The 23,333-nt window shown below is 42.4% G+C and overlaps 1 protein-coding gene across 1 annotated transcript in view; it reads right to left on the bottom strand.

Moving 5' to 3' along the window:
- The window catches only part of sik2b (salt-inducible kinase 2b), a 44,030-nt gene extending 21,090 nt beyond the window's left edge, over window positions 1-22,940 (bottom strand). Inside the window, exons 1-3 of the mRNA XM_030380528.1 lie at window positions 22,423-22,940; window positions 18,321-18,437; window positions 6,387-6,450 (exon numbers count right to left, since the gene is read on the bottom strand). Coding sequence (XP_030236388.1) covers window positions 6,387-6,450; window positions 18,321-18,437; window positions 22,423-22,560 — 319 coding nt within the window. The 5' untranslated portion in view covers window positions 22,561-22,940. The remainder of the gene's footprint in view (window positions 1-6,386; window positions 6,451-18,320; window positions 18,438-22,422) is intronic.
- Window positions 22,941-23,333: the final 393 nt, after the last annotated feature.

The following is a 23,333-nucleotide window of genomic DNA, read 5'->3' as shown; positions in this document are numbered from 1 at the left end:
CAAAAATGAGTGTAATGTAAAATGTAAAATAAATAACTAACTCCCAATGTGCTGCGCTCGTGAGCAGTGACTAACACGTGCGTGCTGAGCAGTATGGTCTCACCGTTAGAGTCTACAGTATAACAAATTAACATGGCCTGGGACCTAAAGAAAAACAGGCACAACATGCTCAAACAACGCGTCTTGTACATTGGTGGGGGTGAGCGCGCAGCTGCCTGAGCGAGGGTGCTTTCATGTTGTACGGTAAAATTCAATCTCCTCTTTTTTACTCCAGCTAAAGTTGTTAGTTAGCAAGGCGAGTAGGAGCGCAATCTGCAGGATACTAAGCGCGATAACATAATTTTTTTTTTTTTTAAAAAAAAAAATAATAATCGGTTGTAATCGGCGTCTTTTTGGCCGATGCCGATTATTTTCAAAAAGGCTATAATCGGCCGATTAAATCGGCAGGCCGATAAATCGGTCGGGCCCTAATGTCTACACTTAATATTTTTTTTAAATAGATCCGAGCGCCAAAGGAGGGATGAGTAATCCACTGATTTAATGTCAGCGGGGGCACGGACCTAAGCATGCAGCATTGCATTCTGGGAAAGCCAACTGATGAAGTATGAATCATAGGGATCCTAGGGAACAACTCACAGCCATCCTGGTCAGTCTCTGCCTGGCTGAAAGAGGGGCTAAATGAGTCAACAGCTCTGCCACTGTTGGGGAAACAGTCTTGCTAGCCTCACACTCCCCTCTCGTCCCACACATAATCTTAGTTAAAGTCCTATGGTTCCTATCCATCTTTATAAAAGTCCCAATCGAGTTTGAAGTGCCTAGCTTTCTTTGGGGGTATGGACCATAGAATAAGTAAAAAACAGACCAAACTTTAACCAAACCGTTTACCAAACAAGGGGTGAACACCAATAAACAAAGATTAAGAGAGGACAGAGAGTGGGACATTTGAATGGCTGTTTCAAAGGTAGTAGGATGGAGAAGCATACCACTCACACCTCAATGAGGAGGTAATTGTCCATGCCGGCTGCTGTCCATGACCGTGCAATGAAAATAAGGCTTTTGGTGTGCATGCACGTTTCAATAGCAGTGGAGGGACATCTGCCAACCCTTCAGTTAATAATGGCTATCTATTGCAGGGTCCCTGAAAGAGCTGCTACACACATTCAAATGTGCATTTTACCCTCAACACCGGATTTCATTTTTAACCCTGGTCTGCGGAAAAACAAACCTCCTTAAAAAGACATACGCGTCTTGTGTGTTTGTGTGAAACGCATGAAAAAAGGCGCCTACGAATAAAAAAAACAGAGGCTCTAACCAAAACAGTGGCTCGTTGATACGCTTCAAGACACAGGATGTTTATTCTTCTCTCCACCCGTCTGAGCAAAGCTCCCTGTTCTGACGGCGCACACTCACCGCCAGCAGCATCACACTCCTCATGATCCACCAGTGCTTTCTTAAATATGCATGCCCTACATTTCTTCACTACCTTCCCCATGCAGACGGATGCCCCCTGTTCCCTCCTCTGCCTCAACTCCCCTGCCTGCCTGCCTGCCTGCCTGCCTCTGCTGACACCAACTCCCCCCTCCCCTTATTATTTGTGGATGACCCAATTTCCAGGTTGATCCGTCTTGTGGTGGGGGGCGAACGGTTGTGTAGCAGACGGACAGACAGACAAGCAGAGACAGACAGGCAGCCAGACACAAAGACAAAGCCACAGTTTGGCATGTATGACGTTGCCCATTACTGTGCCCATTATACCCCCCCCCCCCCCACTTCAAAGAGAGAACCATCACTCTCCGCCTACTTGTGCCAAGCCCAGCTCCTTTCTTTTGTCTCTTCAGCCACACACACACACACGCACGCACGCACGCACACATACACACATACACACGCACAGAAACAATACTGAAGAAGAATTAAATGCAACCCATTTCCAGAAGATGTCAATGCAGTAGATGGGCCCATTTACAATGTTGAGCTTTCCTCAACGTATATTTGTATTGGATATTGTTTGTTAGTTTTCCAGCAGCAGAGATTGAGAGTCTGTCTAGGATATTCAGAGCTGCTGTTGCCGTTCGTGACACATGAATGCATTGCATAACAATGGTACATTTTAAGATCGGGACACAACGGCTTTGCAATACGTTGAGAAGATCTTAGAGGCTAAAAGAATGATTCTCTGGAATGGGTTTAGTTCTCGAGCCGGTAAGGTGATTGAACTGCACACCTAGCTTCTCTGTCTGAATATGATAAGCTGCGTCCTACCATCTGACTGGTTATCAAAAAAACAAGGCGAGTTCCAGTTTTTTCTATTTTTGTATCAGTTTAGGATTTCAAAGAACGGTTTCAGAGTAAACATGACAAGTTGACCGAAGTCCACGCGCAATGTGTACACATACGCACACTCCTGTTGACCATAGGACCCTAGAGCATTATAAGTGTAATCCTATCAGCCACTGTGACTGAAAGTAGGTCTCAGACAGTCAAATAGGGGAGGTCAAAGAATGTGTGTAGATAATTACCTATGGTAGAAATTTGTTAAAATTCTTGAAATATCAGGAACAGAATAAATTTAAATCTGGCATGCATATAGGATAGCAAACAAGGACATGTTGCATTGAATAGGGGCATGAGCTGACCTTAAAGGTCCAATGTGTAGAATGAAGTGGCATTTAACATAACAGAGTTGGCAAAAATGGAAGTAACATTTGGAAGTATGTTTCAATACATTATATGCGATTATAGAGATTATAAAGTACGTATATAATCTCATGAAAATAAGCGTTTTTGTAACCTTCGTTTGAGCCTTTAATATATAAGTGGGGAGCGGGTCCTCTTACATGGGGGCCGCCATGGGCGATCAGGAGCCCAGAATAGACAAAGAGCTTTTAGAGAGAATGTGTTTTTAAGAAAATGCATTTTGGGTTAAGAGTTGTAGGAAGGAGTCGGCATGTTATCCCCATCTACAAGAAGCCTAACCCTCTCGGACACAGACTTCAAAATCAACGGTTTTCCTGAACGAGTTTCACACGTCCACACATAACCTCACACCGTAGCCTTGTGTCTATGAAGGTTAGCGGACGTCAAAGTCAACCGCTGGCCATGAGCTTCACAGATCTTCACACGCACACCGTGGCGTTAGGCCTAAAAAAATTTATGTTTGGTTCCGGTTTCCGACCGACCCTGTCAATTTATGTGCGACCCAAATTATTTTATGAGCTTTATAAAAAAAAAAAAAAAAAAAAAAATTGATGCAAACTATAATTACGTTTTGGTACAGCACCTCTTCATTCTGTATAAGGATGAGCGAATTTTCTCGTTTTTAAATGAAAACAACCTACCTATCATTCGCTGCCGCTGGAAAAAATAAAATAAAAAAATAAAATAAATTCCCTTCCTACCCATGACCTCAACTGACAACCTTATACGATAAGTGTCCCAGAAGCTTAACCCTCTCTAGGATGTGGTCATCAACCGCTGCAGAGACGAGGTCCGCACACACTGGGCCGTTATATTTAAGTATCCTAGAGGCTTAACCCTCTCTTGGAAGCACGCGGACATCAACCGCTGCACAGACGGTAAAACAGAGCAGCGAATGGCACTGGCAGTTCGTGGATGAGGGGGATTATGATTATGAAGTGGGTGTACTCTCACACATCCATCTACTGGAAACGTTACTTTTTGAGGTAGTTTCCATTCTCGATAACTAAAAGTAGGCTCTTCCATCTTACGGAAAACGTAAATCAAGTTGAATTGTCCATACATATTTTGATAATTCTTGGTGTAAAAATGTGTCCATGGGACGAGGACAAAGATACCCATGTGTGATTGGTTAAACTGCTCTATTCACAGGCTAAAATTGATTTCCCTTTTACGCACAAGGTAGATATCTTTTACAGCTCGCGGCAGCAAATATAACAGTTGAACCATTCAAATTCGGGTACCTTTGTCATAGTCGCCAATGGACACTGTACAAGTTGCAAGACATGGTGGAGGTTATAGCCTACTTATGTTTATCCAAACAATGTTCTTACTGCATCCATAGTGGTAAACTACAAACCTAGACCTAGAATTATCGCCATCTGTTGTATCTATTGATCATTCATCTCGATAGCGGTCGGTGCTACAAGCCAATGTTTACCGAACAGGAAAACTAACTTCTCCAAAACACCACCACACATCATAATCCGCTAGCAGCCATTGGCTACACTATAACACTGGGTGTAGAAAGTAAAACTCGATAATAATAAAAGTATAATTGATTCCTCCAAACACATAGGGTATCTTAGTAAAAGGATGCAACATAAGCTCGTCTTCACTAGGCTTTATATGTTGAGTGTTGCATCTGTCTTTTCACTGGTGTGATTATTATAGTAATATTCAACATATCTGCATCGCAGCGGATGAAAGTAGTATTTAACGTGCGTGTAGCCTTCATTGTTTATCAGGCGCGACGTGAGAAAAGCATTTTGTTTTCACATCTGTGTAGGCCAAGATGAAAGTGCGAGAACTGCTTACTTAGCCCTTTGTTTTTCAGTTTTAGGGGCCATGTCACATAATCTCTGCAGTTCTGCAGATAACGCTGCATTATTTTTATTGAATTATCTTTTTTGTATTTGCATTATTTATTGCATTTCTTTCTTTATATTATAGGGGAAACACTGCCTATAGTTAAAATGTAGATTTATTATGAATTACTAAACCACAATTCTATCAAATAACCTCATCGCTTGACACTTGGCTACTCGATGCTGCCGTGAACGATAACATTATTTTGGAAGTACCTACTGGCACCTTACTCAATACAGGCCACGTTCAACAGGAAGAAGAAAAAGAGCAATGGATGAAAACAGTCGCATGTATTCATTTATCTCACAAAGGATCACTGTAGCTCTTTTAAGATATTGATATCGCCCATTAGGCACCTGGTACGGCAGGAACACCTGATGTCATTAAAAGTGACTGCGAGTGTGTGCGTGTGCGCGTGCGCGTGTGTGCGTGCGTGTTGTTTGTCACCACGCATGTTATGTACATGTGGCCTTACAAAAGCAGTGCACATCACTCGTCTCTGTGGCAGGGCTGGATTTCTTATCTTAAGCCTGACTCCATTGAAACCTGTTCTGAGTTTCTCCTGTATTGTTCCTTGCTGCGTAATGGTGCCCTATGCAAAATGTGCTATTTGCCGTCTTGCAGGCATGGCTCATTGTGACTGAAAGGTGCTGGCTTAGTGGATTCCCTCAGGCATGAAGCCGTATTCGCCCTATTGTTCATTCTTTTCACGATGCAGTTGAGAGAGATACATTTCCCTGTGGATTTGGGTTCGAACTGGTAGCTGCAAAAGTCGATGTTCACAGTGTGCTCTATCCCAAAACAATGTAATGGCTGGATTATTAAAACAATTATATTCCGGAGTACAGACTGTCCTCACTGTCATTTATAGATCTGCCAAATCAAAAACACCTTACTGAAAATTACTTCCCACCATCTTCTGAAATTATAATTCTGTATTTTGCATTGGAACGAATTATGCAAGATCCAGCCTGATTGAGGGAAGCTACCCTTTAGAAATATATTTTTATTGTTAGAAAATGTAACAAATATCTTTTAAGCATAAATAGTTCATGATTAAAGAGTTAGCCCTTTATGAAGGCCACTGTATTAGGGTGCACTCACACTAGGTCATCTGGCAGTGGCCGTGGCCGTTTTCACACCTAACCGTGCGGCCACGGCCAGATGGCCTAGTCTGAGTGCAGGCCAGAGAACAATGGGGCCAGTTGAGCACGGTTAGGTGTGAAAACGGCCAATGGCCACGGCCAGATGGCCTAGTGTGAGTGCACCCTTAGAATCTGAATTCTAAATGCTTCACCTATTGTCATTGCTCTCAGAGGGTTGCTGTAAAGCAGGGGTCCCCAACCTTTTTTGCCCCAAGATCTACTTTTCAAGTAGCCAACCTCCCGAGATCTACCAGTCTAGTGTCAACATTGGGCAAGACTGCCTTCAAGAAGCGGGGGGGGGGGGGGGGGGGGGGGCTTCAAAATGTCCTGCCCTTGCAATTGTGAGTGACACAAGCTCACAACTTCATTCAGTCCTACATAACAAGTGGAGTATTTGAAAGCATTAAGATGAACCTGACAATGGTTTTTATCTGTCATCTGTGGTCTACTAGCATCGACTACATCGTCTTTCAGGAAGAAGGGAACTGGCACTGCAGATAGAAATCAATCTTGAGAGTAAGTGACAGATTTGAACACACACACACACACACACACACAAACACACACACACACACACACACACACACACACACACACACACACACACACACACACACACACACACACACACACACAGCAGTTTTTATAAGAACAAAGGAGTTTGTGAACACTCACCAAAGATCTCTCCATTCTTGGCGTACTCCGTTACTAAGTAGAGCATGTTCTTTGTTTCCATTACCTGGAAGAAGAGAAAGGAAGTGAGACACAGGACAAGCCATTGGGAACAATAAGCAGGAGGGAGAGAAGGAGACTGCAAGAGAAAATACATAAATATCTGCAGCACACAAAATAACTTGACTTTTTCAACACCATTGTATGATGACCCAGTGAGATAGAGATTGATGACAGATACAAGAACAGTTTAAGCTTGTTTAAAATATATTTGGACAAACACATTCCCAGAAGCACTCCCTGAATATGTACAATGTATAGACCTGGGGCCGTATTCACAAAGGATCTTAGGGCTAAAAGAAGGTCCTAACTGGCGAATTTAGGAGTAACTCCTAAAAATAATGGGCGTGTCACTCTTAAATTTAGGACTCCTAACTTTTTTCACTAAGAGCAATTCACAAAGTATTTCAGGCCTAAAAGTAGCACCTAAGTCTAGGAGAGCTTAAAAGTCCTCAAAAGGACTCCTAACTCAGTAAGACCTATTCACAAAGAATCGTAAAATACCTGCGAGATGAAATGTTAGATTATTCAACTTGTTGTGGAGTTAATGCGCGATGCAATAACATCCCCGACTAACAGGAATAATCCGATAAATTCCGAAATAAAATGTTTGGCCACACTACGTTATTTAGCAACAGGGGAAATGCAACTTTGCAATGCAGACGATTTAAAATTATCGCAACCATCAGTCAGCCGTGCCATAAACTTTCCTTTGGACATTCAACAATTACACAGGATCAAAGCCAACTTCATGGCAATTGCAGGTATGCCCTGGTGGTCGGTGCTATTGACGGGACGCACATAAAAATAATTGCGCCATCAAAAGACGAGGACGTGTTCGTCAATAGGAAGAAAGTGCATTCCATCAACACGCAGGTTGTTTTTGATGCAAATTTTAACATAGCCTGCTGGATGTTGTTGCAAAGTGGCCTGGATCTTCAGCTACCCATGATTTGCGCATTTTAATGGAGAGCGGTCTGAGGCAGCTTTTTGAGATTTACCAGTTCGGTGTCACTTGCTGGGTGACAGTGACTATCCATGCAAGACGAGGCTCTAGACACCCTACCTCAATCCACAACCAGGAGCACAGTTAAAGTATAACATGTAAGTGATTACGCAGATTACGCTTAGTCCTATGCGTAAAACACATCGTATTGGCACTTTGACGCCTTTTATTTGTTGAATCCATATTTATTATTGTTTACTGATTTCTTCCATACATGCTAGAGCACACAAACATACACGAAATGTTGTGGAGAGAGGAATTGGGCAGATGAAACGTCGGTTTCATGTCCTCCACGGCGAAATACACCTCACCCCAGAGAGGGCAAGCACAGTAATCACTGTATGTGCCATTCTACACAACCTCTGCAAGCGGAGGAACATTCCACAGCCATTTAGGGATCACTTTGAAAACACATTTTAGGTAAACACCTTGGCACAAATCAGTCAACACTTGGGTAGTTCATAACATTTATTTTCTTTTAAATTTTACGTATTTTTATTGTTTGCTTTCTCTCTCTCTTGAACGTGCAGGCTACAACGTCATTATCGTGGTCTGCACAAAATTGTCATCATGCGTGTATTCTGCTAACTGCACTATAACTACTTGATAGGAATTCATTTCTAGCCTAGGCTATTTCCTTGTTTTTCGGTGATTCAGTGGGCTCGTCTGAACAACCAATCACCGAACTGACCGCTTCTAAACTCGTGCACGAGAATTGACGTAATCCATAGCAACGGCGCGTCACTCTTAGTTCACTCTTTGTGTTTTATCAGTAAGAGTAGGTCTCAGCGGCTTTGTGAATAACTTTTAAGAAAAAACTCCTACGTAAAATGTTTTAGCGCGAGTTAGGAGCACTCCTAGCGGTAAGATAAAATGCTTTGTGAATACGGCCCCTGGGCTACACTGCAATACAAGGATGAACAAGGGAGTATTGAAAAATGTCATGAATGACACAAGAACTAAATATACTTTTCATGGAGCACACTTCTATGCAACAGGAAAAGAAAAGGATGACACTGACTCCACTTCAATCCGATATAAAAATAAATTTTCCACTATTCACCACGTTAGAAGAAAATATCAAATTTGTTTGAATGTGTGCACAGGATGATAACAGGCAGGCAGACATAAATAGTCCCCCCTTCTCAACCCCAGACCTTTGGAGGATACTCTTCCACAGTTATGTTTGGGCAGGGGCGTTGTTGTCAGTTTATTTGTGTTGTGCATGACGAAACCAGCTGTAACAGTAGCCTTTCATTACCTCCCGCTGAGCTCTGTATGTTTCCAGCCCTCACCTACCACTGTCACTGAGCGACCATAGATACTCAGAAACAAGCAGGCGCTAAAAGCTTAATTGAGTAAAGTACCTTGAGTTCATGCACTTGCATCAAAGTTATAAAAGTTACGCTGCAACCACATGAACAGCGTCAGATAATAGAGAGAGCGATCTAGTTAAATACTTCCAAATGATTACAAATGACAAATAGACCAAATGCTTGCCACCGGGACAGAAGCCAGAATTACTAATACATTGCCTCAGTTCGCAAACAGCTGTTATACAAATTACTACAACCTCTCTAATGTTTCTCTTCAAAGCAATGGCACGCAGCCCCAGACAATAGCTGTTTATGACATGTGCCTGTAAATTCAGTTTATATGTTACTATAAGCATGTTTTCTTACTGATGCATTTTGTTATTACTATTCGAGGTCTGTATATAGGAGGAACAACAGAAAACAGAAACATATAAACAGCTTCTTCTACCTCCTATTTCATTATCTTCAGGTCAACAACACACACATGATTAATTTGTATTGCACAACTTCGCACTTATTTACAGGCTTGTCTCATACTCAACTGTCACCGTATTTGCTTGCCGAATGTACTTGCCTGATTACTTGGTCATTAGTTTTGGTTTGAAGACCGGACATTGGACAACATTTCCCAATGTACGATAATAAGAGAGATAGAAACATATTTGTATTATCCCTGTGCCATTGGGATATTCATTTGTTGTACAGCACAACAAGACAAAACAGTAAACTAACAGTAAACTGTAACCAGGCAAGGGAAAAGTAAAAATTATATACACACAGAATATTTTGTTTGTTTGTGCCAGCTATCCACACACAGGGACGACTTTGAAATGTTATACGCCTCATATGCCTAATTAAAACGACTAATCTAGAAGAAGCAGACAACTTTAATAAACAGAAAGGTAGATGTGAATAAAGACTAGGGCAGTCATGGGGACCCTTTAGTTTACGGAAGCATATTGCCCAGACAACAATTCCGATGAGGAAGGTTCCAAGTAGGCTTGGTTTGTACGATTCTACTTATTCAGCTGCTCTGATATTTGACAAAGGCATAGATACAGCTACAGTGCCCCTCAATTTGATACAAATTTTGGAGAAACTGGGATTTGTCTTTGATATCATTGAAAATAGTGAACATAAAGATATAAAGTACATATTCTCAGTAAAAAGGCTAACAAATGTAATGTGTAGCGGTTCCAAAAATAAATAATGAAATAATATATTTTCTTAAGTGATTAACCAATGGAGTGGAGAGTGTTGCTGTATTACTGATTACCGGTACTGATACTCACATTACAAATGTGGTTTAACATTGGAGGGATCGGTATGGAACCACAATGCCCAGGTCGACTCCACGGGAATAAGGGATGGGAGTTGGACGGTACATTTCTTGCCACGATATCAGGCCAAAATGATCTTGGTAAAAGTTATATCTCTGGTAAGTGGTAGAAAACAAAGAAAAAATCCCTTCACCCTATGTATTTATACTTTTGGGATAGCATTCAGTGTTGAGCACCTCAAACGTTTCAGCAAGTCAAATTTAAGACTTTTAAGACCTTTTTAATGAAATTGAAGACCTAAAACACGCGATGGTGGGGGTTGGCAACAGACGCGAGCCAACTTCGGAAATGGACGTCTTCCAGCCAACTGTCCTAGAATTTGCACCTACCCATTGTCGCAGATTAGCTAGCCGGCACGCACATAATCGTTTATATATGCAGCTTACAAGAAAGAAGCCTGTCTACCTGTCCTTCCTGAAAAGCTCAGAGAAAAATAAAAAATAAAAATAGTCCTGCCCCGACAAATTTAAGACCTTGAGTTACCGTATTTAAGACCAGCATATGACATTAGTAACGACATTCAATTTAGAAACATTAATTTAAGACTTTTTAAGGATGCGCGGACACCCTGTTCATATTTTTTACTTCTAGAGGAAGCCCTTGCATTCTCTTTCGAGCTTCATGTCCAGACATTCAATTTATGAACTACCCTTTGTTTATTCGTAATTGGACTTAAAGTTGTTTGAATAGTTCCTGTTAGATTATTTTCTTTTTAAAATCAGCCTATCCTTTAATCTGCCAGGTTGTCAATGGTGTTGACGTACTAATATGGAGGTGGTGTACGTAACGTCAACCACTGGTGTACATACAAACGTGTATGTAATACACGCATACTACATCTTCTGTGTATCAGAGAAGAAGAATTTAACCAGCTTTTCCAATTGCAACCATGAAAATCCATATACTCTGTAGGCCGTAAGAGAAAGAAATGGTTAGTATCTTCTACCAGGGCTTCACAAAGTGGCGGTCATTGCTGCCGCTTGTGACGTATTTACGTTCTGTTTTTAGCTTGGCTTTGAGCAAGTAAAAGCTTCTGCTTTTTCCTGAGATTCTTCTGTTAAGTCCCCTCACTCGCTACACTGTACCACTTTGACATGAGAATCGGCAAGACTGACGATGATATTGGCAGCATGGGAGCACCTTTAATCTGATTTGCCTGCTCTATTCTTATCATAACCAAGGGTTATCATAATATCTTGAGAAAGCTGTGATAAAAGGCTAATAATCATCAGGTAGAAAGGTTACCACATAGCCAACCAACACATTACACAACTATTTAGTAACGTTTCATGAAACAGGTTGAACTTATTGTCATTCAACGTGTAATTTTAAAAAGTTATAAAAATGATACATGATGATATAAATTGGTGGTGTTGTCATTATACGAAGTGTTTTACCGTGATATAGTGAAAACGGTTAACTCCCCGTCCCTCATGTGAATATTGAATGTAAATCAAAGATTACTTGTTTAATGGAGGTATGGACCAGAGGAGAGTATGAATATGCCTCTGCTTTCACATCAGCAGACTGGCTTGTTTTTCCGGTGTGTGAACGACCCGTTGCTCTGTGACGTATTGTTTTTATGTCTCCTTTGTATTGAAGTTGCTTTAAATAGTGAGCATGAGCATAGCATTCCATTCAGGGCCGCTGCTGAACCTGCCTGCCCTACGTAGGAGTCGTTGAACCGATTTAGAACCAGCAGGCACTCACACATGAATAAACCCAATTGCGGAGGGGGAAGTATCAGAAGGAGAAGTGAGGATGAATCGGTCACACACACACACACACACACACACACACACACACACACACACACACACACACACACACACACACACACACACACACACACACACACACACACACACACACACACACACACACACTCATACTCATACTAGGAATCCCACACTCGTTGTTGATCATACATTTTCCATCTGTTATCATGACCAAATCAAGAATTAGCAGAGTGGAGCCGGGCTGTTGGACTGGCACGGACGCTTAGGGCTGCAGCGAACAGTTTCTGATGTTGATGAATCTTTGAAGCCCTGATTAATCTTTTAGTGCGTGTAATGTCATAGAAATTGAAAAATGCCCATAACAAGCTACGAGAGGGCAAAGTGATTAATTCTAATGCTTTGTCAGACTAACAGCCAATAAATGTAAATTTATCACTTTAAATAGAGAAAAATCTAAAACTTTACTTTATGAATGACTCAAACGCTTAAAGAGCCCATGCCATTAAAATCACATTTTTCCTATTGTTTGTTAAATAACATAGGTCTGAATAAGTTTGTGAGCTGTGGTAAGTTTGAAATCTATGCAGTTTGTCTGCTGAATGCAATAGGCAATGAAAGGAAAAAGGCAGAAGAAATGAGCCGATCTGGATAAGGTGACACTGTGACGTAGCGTTGTCAAATTATTATTCATGGCCCTGCCCACTTGGTTGGTTCGTAACCACCCACAAGAATTCTGAAGGAGTCGTGATTGAGCTAGTGCTAAATGCTAATACGTGTACGGTAGTTGCTTAGTTCGTAGTAACAGGCTAGTTACAGAATTCTGAATGCAATGGCAGAACGACATCGAACTACATGAACTGCGACATGCTGCCTGCCGCCGGTTGCCGCGAGGCACCACCGCCGCGAAGCACCACCGCCCGGCAGCGGGCAGCCGGGCGGTGGTGCCTCGCGCCGGCAGCAGGCAGCAGGCAGCGCACGGTTCTGTCTACTACAGATTGATGTGGAAGTGGAAGAACCAGAGACGTCGGAGAACCCGACGAAGTCCTTTGTGATTCATTATATCGTCTGGACGTGCACACAGCTTTTGGCCGTGATAATATGTATTATTTGATATAGATATCTATGTATTATATGATATTATTTAGATATAGAGCTCCAGGACTGTAACGCAAGTGTTGTACACTTCCTTGTTATTTGGATAACCGTTCTGCTGTTGGTGTGATGGCGCATAACACGTCGGACTCTCGTCTATGGTATTTCTACAACTAGACCCGTAGTGGGGGTTATCTCAGCCATGGTTGAGAATGAATTGGGGGAAAGGAACTTTGGCTTTGACTCCCTGAAGTCATGAACCACGACATGGAGGAGAAAGGGATTGTTGACCGCGGTCGTCTCCCGCCGGAGCCTCGCTGCCGATGGACCACCGCCTCGGCTTCAAGATGCGGTGATTAGCGCTGACCGCTGCCGAGGCGGTGATTAGCGCTGACCGCTGCCGAGGCGGCGGGAAGCAGGGCTCAAGCGGGATACATTCGCGGCCAACAATCCTTTTCTCCTCCATGTCGTGGTTCATGTAGCCTACTTCAGGGAGTCAAAGCCAAAGTCCCCTCCCCCAATTCATTCTCAACCTTGGCTGAGATAACCCCCACTACGAGTCTCGTTGTAGAAATACCAGAGACGAGAGTCCGACGTGCGCCATCACACCAACAGCAGAACGGTTATCCAAATAACAAGGAAGTGTACAACACTTGCGTTACAGTCCTGGAGCTCTGCTCTATATCTAAATAATATCATATAATACATAGATATCTATATCAAATAATACATATTATCACGGCCAAAAGCTGTGTGCGCGTCCAGACGATATAATGAATCACAAAGGACTTCGTCGGACCGACGTCTCTGGTTCTTCCACTTCCACATCAATCTGAAGTAGACGCGGTCGCTTGAGATTCATAATAACCTATCGTCTGGAGGCTCACACAGCTTTTGGCCGTGATAATATATATTATATATTATATGATATAGATATCTATGCATAATATGGGTTTCTAAGAGCCATTACGATACATCCACCGTAAACAGAGCGCATGGTACCGTGGCTACAAGCTGCTCAGGGCCAGGTGATAATATATTATATGATATAGATATCTATGGATAATATGGGTTTTTACGAGCCATTGCATACATCCACCGTAAACAGAGCGCATGGTACTGTCAGTGGCTACAAGCTGCTCAGGGCCACACCCCCACCCCCCTCCTTGACCTGCCTTGACACGCCCACCGTATACAGAGCGCATGGTAGTGGCTACAAGCTGCTCAGGGCCACACCCCCACCCCCCTCCTTGACCTGCCTTGACACGCCCACCGAAACAGCGCGTTTGAGGGAAGCTCAATGTGCGACTGTTTCGGAGTGACTGTAACTCTGCACCACGGCTGAATTTCGGGGACGTCTTTGAATACTGTGTTTGTGGCCCACTAATACCTATATTAAAGCATCATAAAATAGAATGGCATGGGATCTTTAATCAATATTCATTTTGTATGAAACTAATTGACGCCATATCTTATATCATAGTGTACATTCATGCATTCTACTTAAAATACTTAGTAAACATAAATTATTTTAATTCAAATTCACATGGGTCCTCATCTAATGCTATGATTTTGCCTATGCATTCACCTCTCCAACCCCGTTACCATAATGGCGGGTAAAACTGGTATAAACCTTATCTTTCTCAGGCCCTGTCCAGTGCCCAGTGCCCAAAAACTAACTTATCTGAAACCAGGTCCCAGAGCAGAAAGTTAAAAACGGACCTATGCGTTTTCGTGTTAGGATTTGTGTGGACGCCTGAAACGCAAACGATGAGGTCATCGCCCCCCCCCCACCAGCTGGGCGACGTTAAGAGTTGCGTTGAATTTAGTTTTTTTTGTAGTTTTAAGCACAGCCCCTTGGTCAATTTAATTATGCCTGTACTGAAGAATTTCTGCTTAATCTGAAAGGTTTAACAACTGCTATCTTCTCCTCGACTGAATGTTGGTAAATGGATGGATGCTCCACTTCCTTTTGTGGGGGACCAGAGCCTTGAATATGTACTACAGCGTTTCTACAGCTCCATGCGTACTACAGCATTTCTAAAGCTCCATGTGAACTACAGCGTTTTTACAGCTCCATGTATTTTCACAATGAGGCTTTGAGTCTTTACGGGAGATATTCCTGAAACGCATCAAAGGAAAACGGAGGGGAAAAGATCATTTTTGCCTGTGTGGACGGGCCCTCAGAATCGTCAAATTATCGTTTGAACTGCTGAACCCGAGTCGACTTGGAAAATTGTAAGTCGGGAACTAAAGGTTATAGCATGAAATGGCAAGAATTCCAAAGCATTGAAATAGTCATGGACTATGATTACAAAAGTAAAACCCAACGCCGCAGAGCTGTCCACAGTGGTAATTGAGTAAGCCAAGATGAACACACAATCTTGGCTGTGTCGCTTGGGCCTTTTCACCTTTTGAACCGGCTTACTACGAAACATGACATACTGACCATTATTTTGCATCAGACAGGCTGTTGGAAATAGTGATTCAAACACGCATGATGACACGTCCAGCTCTGGAATGCTGCCATGTGGTATTGCAATATAACAATTAGCAAGCGTTCATTTTCCCTCATCAACAAGACTTACATAGCCAGATGAAGTCATCTCTGACTCTGAGCTATGGCTTTATAGCAGATCACTGATATTAAAGTGATTATAAGGTGGTCTGACCTACTGTTAAAACACTATCTGCCTAAGGAAACTCATTATTATTAAGGTCAGGAGGTCTTTTAAACCTCCAAATTAGGTTTCAAAAACTTTCATTAAGGTTTCATTCAACAGTCTGACAGATTTGAAAAATAGGAAACAATCTTACTACTGTACTATAAAAGCAGGCCTGTCACACCAGTTACTCAAGTTACTCAGGTGCGCATGTGCAAAGCAGCCTGCAGCTCACACACATACACACAGCACGCGCAAACGCATACATACACCGCAACCACGCACATACACACCGTGTACACCCACACACACAAACACGCACACACCACACGTCAAGGCAAAGGCAGCAACACATACACGAAAGTGCACACACTCACGCACACGCGCGCACACCGTGCTTCAACACAAAGGCAGCGACACACTCGCCGAGCTAAGATGTTATGTTTTTTAAACATAACGGCTCTGCCATTGACACACGAGCAGGTAAGAACACACACGCACGCGCCCATACCGCAGCGACCCTCGCCCAGGTAAGACGTTTTGTTTTTCAACATAACTGCCACGCCATCGACACATGCGCCCAGGTAAAGACACACGCGGACACACCGCAGCAACAAACTCGCCCAGGCAAGACGTTATGTTTTTAAACATCGATAAACTCTGCCAGGTAACACGTTCTGTCTATAGACTGTAGAAATTGCGATAAAATAAGGGAAGAGACAATTTCTCACCTTGACAAGCAACAGCGGGTCGTTAATTTTTTTCATATAAAAACCGTTCAAACATCGCACCGACCGGCAAATCAACACAGAAGTCACGTGATTCTTAAAGAACAGTGTCCCTATAACACAGAACGAAAACATGTCAATAACACAGTAGGGTGAATTATGTCTATAGAGTCCACCACAAGACTACACTTCGTTGCTGAAATGTAATATAACTCTTCTCCTTGAGCCTCCCGAGATGTCTTTACACTATTTTGCTCAAACTTAATATTACTCTTCTCCTTATGATTTGTGTGTATGCTATGTGTGACTGTAGGCTCCTGCTGCCTGTCTTGGCCAGGACACTGGAAGAGATGTTTAATCACAATGATGATTATTATTTTTCAACTAACCAATAGTAGTTGCCTTGCATTTTAAAATGTCAATTCACTTTTCAGACCTGAATAACAGTAAAAGCTATTTAATAATCGAGTTGCATGCATAGTATAGGCTACTACACTTTCCATTTAACAATTACCCCATTCACCATAAATTGACTCATTTTATAATGTAATAAAATGCTCACACACTAGCTGCTTTCAGACACACGTGTAAGTCGTGATATTCTCCTAATGGGCCGTATGTGTGAACAACATATCCTGACATTTGTACCCTGAAAATCTCCTGAATAATACTACCCCTGTGGTAGTACTTTTTTCTCTGTAGGAAATGTAAATTACCTCATATGTGAATCAGGAGTAGAAAGTCGGTATTTCTCACACCACTTCAGTGTGCGTGTTGATGACGGTTCTGCATGTCATTGAGTTGCTCCCTAAAACTTTTGTTCGATGAATGGTTAAAAAATATTTAAATGTTGGCACTGCTTTTAAGAGTCATTTGTGGTGAACGAATGTTATACGTTGTAAAATGATAGGCAAAATGTTTTTGTATTATGCGCTCAGAAATTTGTATCATTATCGACTGGGGTTTCCACATTATTGCTATAGGTTAATTACAACGAGAGGTTGAGCATGCGCAACGCATGTGCGAAAACTCTAGTTTTGAATAATTTCCATTCCCTTTTTTGTTAACACAAGACCAGACCTGACAGCTTACAAAGTAAAACAATTTAATACTTGAATGCTTAAGAATTGACCTCATAAAAAAGGTTCCTTGCCACTTCTTGCACTTTGTAAAGCAAAAGCCAACTTTACATAACTAAGAACACACACATACACACACACAGCGCTACGTGTCAGTCACTCATTAACTTTGCACTGCATATCTGAAAACCGTGCAATGGTGGCAGATACGGCTAGACAGGCGTTGTTTTCTAATGCATTAGAAAATGACCTGGAGCGACTCTTGGGCTGAACACCTTCACTGCCAGAGCACCAACCATATGGGGATGGACAAGAACCAACAGCATGATTCATCCTGCTCCACTGCATCGTGAACACAGGCCGCAATGTCAGGGGTAAGAAGTGGCCAGCCCAAAAAACCTCTTCAAAGTTTCCTCAACTTTACCATTGATTATAAATTGTAAATTATAGAAGTATGTTGAAACCGTTATGGTTAGAGGGGCCCCAGGAAGCCTGGGCTCGGACCCCATTAAAGCACAACAGGTTTACGCTAATTGCAAAAGAGTCAACCTTGCAAAGACACTTGTAATATGAATTGCACTGCAGGCATATGAAATGTAGTTTAAAAAACAGCAAGAATTTTATTTTTTCTTCCATTCAACTTATACATGAGACAAGATTGCTTTAATAGTTTTTGAGGGAGAGGCCAACGAAGAACTAGCAACATTCTTTGTATCCTGAAAGAAATGTAACTGGTAGTAGAGTAGTAGGTGATTTTTTTGACAATAGAGCCAACTTGAAATCGGCCAATGTGAATAAGGCAGATTATTATTATTATGGTAGGCGATCAAACCAAGCCCCCATGTCCCTGCACATCTTCATTTAGAGTTGTATCAACTAATGCCATGATTTAAAAGAGGTAAACAGGGGCCTACCTGGTACAGCTTTATAATGTGTTGATGGTCCAGCATCTTCATGATCTGGACCTCTCTGTAGATCTTCTCCAGGTTAACAGCATCCAGCTGGGTCTTGTCGATTATCTTGATGGCCACCTACAAAAACAGAGCAAGTGTCAACAACTTCAAATTTGTTCAAGTCAATGTTTATCTTGATAAGTAAATAAAGACCTGATTCTTGGGACTGGATGCTACGTTCGTCCATCATGCTGAATTTTGCTTAAGAATAAACAAAGAAGCTCCCTTAGCTTCAAGACCCCCTCACCACACACACACACACACACAAAATGGAGATATAATGATGCAAATACGTAATTAAATGGAAGGTAGTCTCAGCTATTCTCACTCTTAGGACTCAAGAGAATACAGAGTTGTGTTTCTCTATAGTTCGAAGTAAGATGTAGCGACATGAATGCACTTTGTCAGCCCGATCTTGCAGAATTCAGATGACACACATCGAAGGTGAACTTATGGCTCATGTGACAAGCGCGCACACACGCACACGCACACACACACACACACACACACACACACACACACGTTACAGCAAGTCCCTATTGTTACTTGGTCAAATGCCTTGACTCTGTTTTATATTAAAAAAAAAAGAAAAATCAACGTCCATAGTACACCGAAAAGCTCAGAGCACAATAACTTATATATAACTTAAACACATTTCTCTGACCATCTTAGGCTTCAATATTGTGTTTTCTTTGTGCATGAAAGGCAATATATATACTTCAGAAATGTCAGCACACTGATATTATTTCGATTTCTAGAAACTCCTAGCTCTGGGTGGCATCCCACGTTGATATGCACCAAAAACAATGACAGCTAATGCATATCCTGCTGTATATATCCTGAGACATTACGACAGTGGGAGTATCGCCTGATGAATCCATCTGATGAAGCAACCCATGGGACTGTAGTCTGTCCTAGCTCACGAATTGACTATTAAAAACATTTGTGGCTTAATTTCTTATCTTTACAATCCTATCAAATTTTCTTGATACATTTAAACACAACTGGTCAAAAGCATATTCTTGCAAAACAAAGATCCTTACATTGTATAATGACACGGCATGGGCTGGGAAAACTCTCCAATAATACATAGAAATTCTGTTGTCGTCATTATCAGAAGAAGTGCACACACAGACAAACATGAACACACACAAATACAGGGCATCGTGAACAATGCAAGGTCATTAGAGGTTAACCAATTGGGCGAGGAGGAATGTTGTCAGTGGAATGGACCGAAGGTTATGGGAAGACAGATGTTAGTGAATGTTAGCAAATGACTGGTAGCAGAGCCTGCAGTAGGTTGAGCCAAACCTGCGATGGCACAATTAGTAAACCTAGAGTTAAAAAAAAATCAGAGGCTGACCATTATGTACATGATGACTCTGAATGACCCAAACATCTTTCGGCCCTTTGTTTTTTTTAAAAAGCAGGTAGGTTAGGAAGTAGGTAGCACTGGGAGATTTTTTTTAATTTAATTGATACATTTTTCCTTTCATACGCTTTGTGAAATGTAAAACTGTGAAAAGTTGTAGTCTCGTTTTTGGCAGAAGTTCTTGGAAGGAGTGTTGGTGTTATGACCAACCAGAACCTTTTTGTAATGTTGTTATATGACCTTTATAATGTACATGAAGTGTGCCACACACTGTGGCGTTATACTGAGAAGCCTAACCCTTTATCGGACTCCAAATGAATCGCTGCTCAGACGGAGCTCGACCCGTACCGTGACTTAACGCTACACTATAGGTGTCCGGGAAGCCTAACCCTCTCTCGGATGTGATTATCTAAATCAACAGCTGTCCAGAACGAGCTCCACACATCCGCACATTCATACACACCGTGACCATTTAGTGTAAGTGTCTGTGGAGCTTAACCCTCGGACGCTGCAGTCAACCGCTGCCCAGAGAGAGCTCTACACATCCAAACACAGCTCGCCGCCGGTGGCCCTTGGACGTGACCTTCAAGAGTCTTCTAAAAGGCACTCTGGGGTCTCTTGAAGATCGTTACCGGTATTCACATACAGTTTGGCCGAGAATAGCATTCACATAGGATTTTACTCCTGTTTTTGCTAATTGGGTCTTATTTCTGTTACAGTGATAAAAGGGCATAGACTTTAATGGTGACAATCATATATGACATATTACAGCGATTATGGGGAACACATCAAACCTATTCCACCACTTGAGACAGAGACATGCGGTGGAATGGCAGGTGTGTGCAGCACAAAAAAATGCAGATTCCACCTCAAACCACAAAGCGCCTGCAAAAAGGCAGGTAACCTTGGCATTGTCATTCCTTTTGACAAGAAAGGGCCCAAGTGGCAGACGATCACAGATGCGATGACGTATTACATCGCAAAAAAATATCGTCCCTTTTAATACACAGTACAAAAAAAGGGGTTTAGTAGCCTGCTGCAAACGTTGGACCTTACATGTTGGTCATTTTGCTCTTCAAGGAAGAGGTTTAAAACGAAAATTGTCCATTAGTTAATAAAAAAAACCATTATATTTTTAGGCTCAATCGCCCAGCCCTAGAATTAGGCAATGCACACAAAGGTACACCTATCAAGAAATGCATGTGTGCATGAACACACACAGACGCGCATGCACAAACACGGACACACAGAGCGTGGGGAATTTAGTACTGACACACTAGGCCAACATCTCTTCACCCAGGCTAATTCACAAGGCAGATGGGCTCACATTTAGTTGATAGTCAGCCTTCATGCCTGACCTTGCACAATGAAACACACAGCCCGTCGCTGGCCAGAGGGCTAGTCTACCGCAGCAGCTGCTATCCTAACTGACCATTGCTGAATGGCCGTTGGGCTGAACTAACGCTACATTACTTCTGACACTAGTCTACGATGATCCAAGCGGGGTTTGCCCGCCCTGGCCCCTGTATAATTGGCAACCTGTTTCTTATATAATGACAACATCCGTTTCTGCTGTGAAATCCCCTCACTATCTTCAGGCTTGAATGTGATCTTATACTACACTGGTTATCTTAAAACTGCCCCGTTCCACTGTTTCCACCACAGCCGTAAATGTATTGAAAACTATTTCACTGCAGTCGTTGAACTAACTAACTCCAATCACCCACCACGACTTATTCAATCCGGTTACTTCCTTTTTGTAAATGCACTTGATCTATGGAGAAACATCCAGGAACATTTGTAGACATAAATCCATTACGTAGGGTGTGGATTACACAGATGAATCTTGGATTGAAAGCTATATGGTGCGCCTCTTATTACTAACCAATTGGTTCAAATTATTGGGCGAGTTGTTATTATTCATGCACCCAATTTGTTATGTTATTGGGACAATACAATTGCAGGGAAAGTTACACAGGGCAGGTTCAGGTTGACACAAGTCACAATACTTCTTCTATGGTTGTCAAACAATGTGTTCAAATGTATATTAACCATGCATTAACCATATATAAACAAGCTAAGACTATTAACTGAATTAAACAGAAAATTGTGTGCATTATTCATGCATTATTGTGTGCTTACCATAACTGAACACTTTCCAAGCTTGGCATACTCAATGTCAAGTAGGCCTACCTCATACAGCTCTTGGCACTGCTGACACACATACCGACTACATCACATCATATTTCCTATTGCATAACATGACCACCGACTCATGCCGGCTTCCGAATGAAGAGCTCATCCCTTTTTAAAATGCAACTGTATTATAGAGTGACAGATCATAACAACATTGCTTGTGTTCACGGAGCAATGTGCAACCAGTGACCGAACCCAGCGATGTGATAGTTGTAGAAAACATGCACTAACTTAGGCGCTGTTAGTGCACCAGCTGGAGGTCAAAGGGTGTGCTGGTGAGTTCCAACAGCCTTATGCCTGGAGGGTGGCTATTAAAGCTTTATAGCGTAGTTGTTATGAACAGTGCTTTTATTAGTGGCATAACATGAACAAATATTGGTATCGTCCTCGAATAAACGGGGTTGTCAAGAAAGAAGTGTACAAACTTATGTAACTGTTGGCCGGTCGCCTGTGTTAGCCCTTTAGGTTGAACTGTTCTGCCGACATGCGACTCACCTCGGTTTTGGTGATCCGATGTCGAGCCAGCTTCACCACCGCGAAGTTGCCCTTTCCTAGGGTGCGCTCGATGTCATAGAAGCCCACGCGGACGGGACCCCGTACGGCTGGTTTCTGGAGCGTGTCAGCCATGACCATGCTGGTCTACACGGGACTGGTGGAGGAGCAGACGGGAGCCAGACAACACGGGCAGGGACGGGGCTCGCCGACTGGAGCGCTACAGATAACGAGGAAAGGAAAACAAACCGCCCGCCGCCGCCTCCGCCACTACTGCCGCCAGAAATACGTCCATTAATAAAGGACAAAGTTGATTTCTGTGTAGCCCGGCCCGGCTTGAACATTAAAGGGGCCAACTCTTCTTCAGCGGAGCGAGACGAAGCAAGTCATTTGCCCGGGCTGTCACGCCACGTTCTTCAATACAATAGAGCTATAATATTTCAGTCTTGGGCACCTCTATCAGCCAGAGCACACGAGTTACTTGCAAGAGGCATCATGTTCTCTGGTTGACGTACATTGACGTCAGAGCCATGGGGGTATTTGTACAGGGGGCGGGCCTCCGAAGCCGTTCCACACTTCAGTGCCAATTGGTTTCCAAGACAACCAGACCTACCTCTTACGTCAACCGGTAAAATTGCTATTCTAAAATCTGTTTGCTCGCCCGCCCGTGATTGCATGCATAGGTAACTTTGAAGTTTGGCCCTGCAGGTGCTTAGCATGGTATTTTTCTTCTCGGATTACAAAGTGTGAATATTTTTGCAAATTAAGTGGTCATTTTATTACAACAATTTTGCTGTGCAACTATGCCAACACATATTAAGATAAATATTGTAACTTGACCTGATAATATACATTATTTTATGGCATTACAATAGAGCCAACCATTTCCTCAATTAGCCAAGGTTCAATGTCTA

Source organism: Gadus morhua, chromosome 16 (assembly GCF_902167405.1).
Source record: "Gadus morhua chromosome 16, gadMor3.0, whole genome shotgun sequence".
Taxonomy (NCBI): Eukaryota; Metazoa; Chordata; class Actinopteri; order Gadiformes; family Gadidae; genus Gadus; species Gadus morhua.
This window is presented reverse-complemented; position numbering and strand designations above follow the sequence as displayed.